At 48.3% G+C, this 6906-nt stretch overlaps 1 protein-coding gene across 2 annotated transcripts in view; it reads left to right on the top strand.

The window, feature by feature from the left end:
• Positions 1–259: 259 nt before the first annotated feature.
• The window catches only part of GNA13 (G protein subunit alpha 13), a 38207-nt gene continuing 31560 nt past the window's right edge, over positions 260–6906 (top strand). The window contains exons 1-3 of one of the 2 annotated variants that reach the window (XM_007455270.1): positions 260–541; position 1145; positions 3034–3260. In XM_007455270.1, coding sequence (XP_007455332.1) covers positions 260–541; position 1145; positions 3034–3260 — 510 coding nt within the window. Of the gene's footprint in view, positions 542–1144; positions 1146–3022; positions 3261–6906 lie in introns of both variants that reach the window. The other variant, XM_007455271.1, reaches the window with a different exon arrangement.

Raw genomic sequence — 6906 nt, 5'->3', positions numbered from 1 at the left:
CCCCGGGAGGCTGCGGGCGCGCGCACGCCCCGGGGCCACCGCCCCTCCCGGGCCCGCCCTCCTTCCCACCCTCCCCGGCCAGCCTGGCCCGCCCTGCCCGGCCCGCCCTGCGAGTCAGTCCGCTGGCTCCCTCCCTCCCCCAGCGCGCTCGGGCCGCCGCAGCGCTCCGCGCCCTCGAGCCGCCGAGCCGGAGCCGCCCGCCGCCCGCGGAGGAGGCGGAGGAGCCGGAGGGGCCCGCCGAGGCGGCGGCGGCGGCAAGATGGCGGACTTCCTGCCGTCGCGGTCCGTGCTGTCCGTGTGCTTCCCGGGCTGCGTGCTGACGAGCGGCGAGGCCGAGCAGCAGCGCAAGTCCAAGGAGATCGACAAATGCCTGTCGCGGGAGAAGACCTACGTGAAGCGGCTCGTGAAGATCCTGCTGCTGGGCGCGGGCGAGAGCGGCAAGTCCACCTTCCTCAAGCAGATGCGCATCATCCACGGCCGCGAGTTCGACCAGAAGGCGCTGCTCGAGTTCCGTGACACCATCTTCGACAACATCCTTAAGGTACGCTCTCCCCGCGTCCCCGCCCGCACACCTGCGCCCAGGTGCGCGCAGGTGCGGCCCCGCGGACTCCTGCGCCCCGGCCGGCACCGCGGCCCACGCCTTTGTCTGCCCCTGGTCTGGCCGCAGCGGCCCCGTGCCCCCAGCTTTGGGGGAGCCGGCCAAGGATGCGCACCCTGTCTCCCCGTCGGCTTGGAGGCCTTCGCCTCTGCTCTTCTCGGGGATTTGGGAACTGAGGAAGCGGGAAAGCCGGACACCTTCTGGGGCTTTGGAGGCGCGGGGGTTTTAGCAGTGGGGCGGGCAGGGGGCGCGCCGGGCCCCCCACCCCCAACCCCGCCGCTGGCCTCGCCCCCTGCGAGAGGGAAGTGAGGCGAGCCGGGTGCTCCGGAGCGTGGGGTGACCTCTCCTGTCCTCCCTCCGGACGAGCCAAACCCAGTCCGTCCATCCTCACCCCACGCTGGGGCGCTGCCCGCCCAGCCTCGCCGCCCCGGGTGGTGGGTGACCCGAGTCACATGGGGTCGGGGCTGCTCCCAACTCCTGAGCCGGGGAGTTCTGGAACCGCCGCAGTCAGGAACCTTGTGCCCGAGACCCTGGTCAAGGGCGAAGGGTGACAGCTCTTGGGCTCTTTGGGGCAAGGATATGAAACTTGAGGGTGCCCTATTTACTGTGCTGCTATCAGGAAAGAGTACACCATACAGTCAGCCTAAAAAAGTTAGCGGTGGTTTTTCGCCCCAGTGTCACGGTCGGGCAGGATGTTTGCCTGTAATCACCATGCAGCACGTTCCACTCTTCTTTTGCTTAATAATTGGGGGCGGGAGGGAGGGGGTACCACACTTGTCTCTACTGCTTAAATGAAATCGTGTGTTGATACAAAGAATCTTCGGCCTAAATGTGATGCGGAGCCTGTACAGGTTGAGTCAATGAATTAGCGTTGGCTTAGACCATAGGCTCTGCTGCTGTTTGTGGGTATTTTTTAAATTGAGGGTAAGCTTTGTTCTCAGGTGAAAAACACACAAGAATTTTAGTTCTGGGCTTTCAAAGAATTACAGAAGAGGGGATTTTATTTTTGTCATTGGAGCGATAATTAGCACTCATTTTTCTTACTAGCACCTATTTTGTACTTTACATAAAAGGCATTTTGGCAGAGTTGAGATACAGAGCCTGGTACTTCAGGTGCATGAGGGTTCTCTGTTGCATCTGGGTAGCAGTTATATAGGAGCTGGTTATAGATTTCAAGCCTTTCCAAGCATCGTTTTTTTAAGGGTTTTTTGTTGTTCAGGAAGTACCTAAGTCACTCTTTGGTGACACTTTTTTTCTCCCGGGATTGAGTAGAGGAAAACTGCTTGGTGGGGGCGGGGGGTGGGGGTAAGGATGGGGAAGGGCACTAGGCCAGGAGCTCACAGACCACAGCCAGCCCTAGTACCTCTGAAGTTAATCTGTAAAAAGTGGTTGTATTTATCCTCTCTTCAAGTTTAGAACCAAACTAATTAAGGTCTCTTTCAAGGCCGAAGACTGCCTAGCCAGTCCTTAACCGAAGGTACCTTTGTATCCCCATGCAGCTGAACGATGCAGCTGAACGGAAGGGATTCTGTCAATGAATAGAGCCAGCATGTTAACTGATAGTCAGCCAGGTAAACACCTGGTTCTTCACGTGCACGGGCTCCTACGTGTGACCTACTTCGAGCATTGATGATGAGATGCAGTCACTAGCCATCTGCATTTTTTGAGTTGGCGTGATCAGAAAATTGACAGCAAAACGGTTTTTCAGTTATCCAAACAGATGACCTAATAGTCCTGTGATTGTTAAGAGGGACTAAAGGTAACAGTCTAGTGTTAGAAGTAATGGGTTTGATTTAATCTCTGTGAGTTGAAATCTCAGCTTCTACATCTTGTTTGCCGTTGGTCTTCCTCCTTCCAGGGAGGTCTGACTCCATTCTCTGCCTTTTACACTTATTTGAAGCTTGAGATGGGAGAAGTTTCTGAGCTTTGAATGTGTTCCTGGAAGACTCAGGGTTAAGCAGGGTGCTCAGGGACCAAGCAGATCACAGGGTGATAAGTTTGGTTCTTGACGTCTCATAAATAAACGTCTCTTTGAGAGACTCATAAAATCTTGCTTGCAGATCTTTCTTCAGAGCCTGGACATCAGGCTATGCGGCATAATTTCTTTTTCCTTTGCTAGTTTTGGTTCTCTTGTGACTGCGTTCTACCCAGGAGTTATTTTATAAATTAGAACATGTTAAAATCCTTTAGGAGGAGCACTTGTGTTAATTGTATTTGCTTTTCAAGGCTCTAATTTTATGATTGTGAACAACTGTTAGTTTTTTTTTTTTTTACACTCTGAGAAGTTACTCCTGTTTGTCTTGATGTTGGTCTCCAGTTTTGGAGGCACCAGGCCTGGAGTACTTAAGAAGTTTAAGGAAATAATACTAGAATCAAATCTCTGAGAATATCTAATGACTCCCATCACACTTTTTTTTTTTTTTTTTTAAACAAAGGTATGAGGGTGCTGGTTGATGCTCGAGAGAAGCTTCACATTCCTTGGGGGGATAACTCAAACCACCTCAGTGGAGACAAGCTGATGGCGTTTGATACGCGGACCCCCTTGACGGCCCAGGGAATCGTGGAAACTCGAGTTTTTTTACAGTATCTTCCTGCTATAAGAGCATTATGGGCAGACAGTGGTATACAGAATGCCTATGACCGGCGTCGAGAATTTCAATTGGTAAGAGATTTGGTTTTTTTTTTAATGTTGTGATTTTACTTTAACGGCATTTATTAACATCTGATTCTAACACACCTTTTTCACTGACTTCCACAATATAATGTATCTATCCAGAATTTTAGCCTCAGAAACTTGGATTGCTCTATAGATGAGCTTTTTAAACTGAGCAAGATAAAAGTAAGGTAAACCCCATAGGTTTGGTGAAGTTGTTATAATTAGTTGGTCATTTTTCCTTTTCGAAAGTAAGATCATAATGATTTTCTCAGGCACTTTCAAATTATTAATTTTTTTCTCCTTTTAGAAGTAATCTCCTCTCAATTCCAGCAACAATATTGATCTTTCTAAAAAACTGACCTTTTACTCTTGGATTAAGAGTTCAGTAACCTGATTGTTCAGATGTGCTCTTTATCTTTAGTCTTTAGAGGTATTTATTTCATGATTCAGATTAATTTAATCTGTAAAGAGGTTAAAGTCCTTAATAATGTTTAACAGTCATACTTTTTGTATATTTGCATGCTGTGTTTTTTTAAGGCTTCTAAGCACGTTTTACAAAATGTTCCTTCTTAAAAAACAAAAATAATCTGTTATTTTTTATACCTGTGTTTCACATGGGAAGCACCTAGAATTTATTTTATATTTTTTATATCTACTTTATCTTAAACGAGACTCCCGTAAGACTTTGTAGCTATTATACAACATTGAAGAGAGAGTGGAAAAGGATCTGATCTAGGTTAAAGGTACAAAAATAATGATTGAAATAGATTTTTTTAATCAAGTGTTTTGTAATTTAATTGTGAATGCTTTGATTGTATTCGGGGTTTTATTTGCCAAAGACCGGAAAGGTCCCAGGAATGATAGCCATCTAGACCGTATGCAATTTGGAGGGAGTTCAGATCTGAAGTGTTTTACTGTAATGTGATCAAAATAAAGTGACAGTTAAAAGTAAAACTGCTTAGAAAGTTGTTTGATGATGTCACTGGCATTAAAGCAATTCACATTTCTGGGTGTGGCTGCAGAATGATGTGCAGCCAGCAGCCCTTGCTGTTACAGTTTGTACTCAGCAGCAGTCTTGGCAATTAAAAGTTCTAGAAAAGTGTTCACGTTGGCTCTTGATAAACCTGAGACCTGCATCTTTACTTTCTCTGAATTATTGCCGTGGTGTGTAACATACAGCCTAGCGCTTGATTATGTATTGTCTGGTATAGTTCTCTTCTTTGGTGTGTGTATCTTGTCTGTTAATTTATCCATTAATGAGAGACAAGGGCAATCTCACATAATTGTTAAAATTGAGTAGCTGGCAGCATTATATGTTGAAAATTATGAATTAACTTGACAAGTGACCTCCATCCAGTTCTCACACTTGGGGTTAATTTTTGTCTTCCACACACCCCTTCTCATCTCCCTTTACCCTCCCTCCTGTTTTTTTTGTTTTTGTTTTTTTTCTTGCGGTACACGGGCCTCTCATCGTCGCAGCCTCTCCCGTTGCGGAGCACAGGCTCCGGACGCGCAGGCTCAGCAGCCATGGCTCACGGGCCCAGCCGCTCCGCGGCACGTGGGATCTTCCCGCACTGGGGCACGAACCCGCGTCCCCCTGCATTGGCAGGCGGACCCTCAACCACTGCGCCACCAGGGAAGCCCCTCCCTCCTGTTTTTAAGTGCTGCTTATTCTCTTCTAAATTCATTTTCTCAACAAACCACACTTTTCACTATGAATTTTCTCAGGATGTTATTCGTCCTTCCAGGTCAGGGAAAAAGCACCCATCTGTAATAGCACACACTACATATTGATTCAGTGAATAAACAAACGGCTGTACTGTAAAGTTCTCTGTGGGAAAGTTCCATAAGTCCATTTAATTGAAGTTGGACCTCACTGACACTGAATTTGAACGTTCACGTCTTACGGTCTCGTGGTCATCGTCGTTGAGAAGGATTCCTGAGGGTTTACTCGCCGTGAAGAACGAACGGGTAAAACCACTCAGGCTGAGGACCTGCAGGCTCTTGACCTGAACCCCAGCTGATGCTTTCAGAGCAGAGAAGGCCTCACAGACAAGGAGGGACGGGTTGCAGAAATACTTCTTTTCTGATGGAAGGTAGACACAGGGAAAGAGGAGCGGGGAGAGATCTAGTTTTAACTCCTGGAGGACAGGGATTTTTTTCCCGTGTGTCTCCTCGGCATTGTTAATGGTATACCTGGCACAGGTAGTAGGTGCTCAGCGAGTACAACGCTGGATCATGGTGCTCGGACTTCAGGCCGCCTCGCGGGGCTTGGCGTGCTGTCGACCCTGGGAGGGCGCTTTGCCTACTTCACGTCCTCGGGGTCCTCTTTGGTTCCTTCTCCCGCCCACACACACAAAGCCCTGAGTCCTGTCTTTTCTGCCCCCAAAGGTCTCTTGCATCAGTCCCTCCTTTCCACCTTTCCATGTCCTGGTACCTGCTGCTTGGACTCCCAGGTGATCTTGTCCAGACACGGCCAGGTCTGCTCAGAAAGCTCTGCTTGTTCTCCACAGCTTCTGGAACAGAGTGCAACCTCTCGGTGTGAGTCTGGACTCTAACTGGCTTGCCTAGGATTCCACTGTCATTAGACCACATCACATACCCTATGACCTCTCAAATGCCACGTGCCCTGGGCTTCTGCATCCGTGGCCGTCTTCACAGAGTCCCTCTGCCCGGGTTCTTCAGGCCCGTATCTGGTTACTAGGTCTCCCCCTTCACTTAGAACAGCGCCAGCCAGATTTTAATGTGACTGCATGTGGTGCATGGGCCCCTTGCAGCAGATTCAGCTGGAATCATTGCTTAACCAGAACAGAACAGTTTCCTCAACTCCCTTCCTTGCCTTGGGGAGCCTGGGAGGAGCCCCGTGGTCTGTATCTGTGGCAGGCCGTAGGCCGTGGGGTGGGTTTGCTCCGGGCCACCGTGCCGCCGGGTCCGACCTCTATTGCGGGGAGCCTTCCCTGGGCCTCCCGCTGGACGGGGATGCCTTTCCTTAGCCTGCCTGCCTGCCTGCCTGCGTGCCAACCCCCATCTGGTGCCTCACCTGGTGTTCCAGCGCTTTGGTTTGTGTTTGCTTCTCCCTCTAAAGCAGAATCTCCTTTGGCCTGCCTTTTTTTGGTCTTTTTCTCTCATTAGCATAGGGCCTGACACATTTTATTTCCTCATTTTTTTTAGATCATCTGAATTATAATATTCTTCTAGAAAAAAAGAAACAGTCCTCATTCTTTTCCTGGGAAACATGAGTGTTTCTGTATGCTAGTTGGTTAATTTTCCAGGAGATGGGAAGTTCTTGTTTTACAAAATCAGTTTTTCTTTTTTGTTATGTTTAACAGTGTAGTATATTCTTGAATCTTGGATAGAAAAAGTAGTCATGGGGGAAATGAGAGGAGTTAGCAGATAAAATAAGAAAAATTAGCCTTTTTGGTTTCAACTAACCCTTGATTATTAAATTTATTAATGCAAATTTAAATGCCAAAAAATGGGGGCAGTTTTTAAGCCTCCCTACGGCTTTTTTGCTTAAGATGAATGACCGCCCTTTAATCAGTTTTGGGGACAAGGGTAGGGTAGTGATATCACAGCTTTGGTTTTTAGTTTTTAGCAGGCTGTTCGTTTGTTAGTAATAACTTTGGGTGCAAACATGAATGTTTTCTTTCCC

The sequence above is a fragment of the Lipotes vexillifer genome, unplaced genomic scaffold (assembly GCF_000442215.2).
Source record: "Lipotes vexillifer unplaced genomic scaffold, Lipotes_vexillifer_v1.1 scaffold664, whole genome shotgun sequence".
Taxonomy (NCBI): domain Eukaryota; kingdom Metazoa; phylum Chordata; class Mammalia; order Artiodactyla; family Lipotidae; genus Lipotes; species Lipotes vexillifer.
The sequence above is the reverse complement of the archived record's forward strand: the minus strand, read 5'-3'. Positions and strand labels throughout refer to the sequence as shown.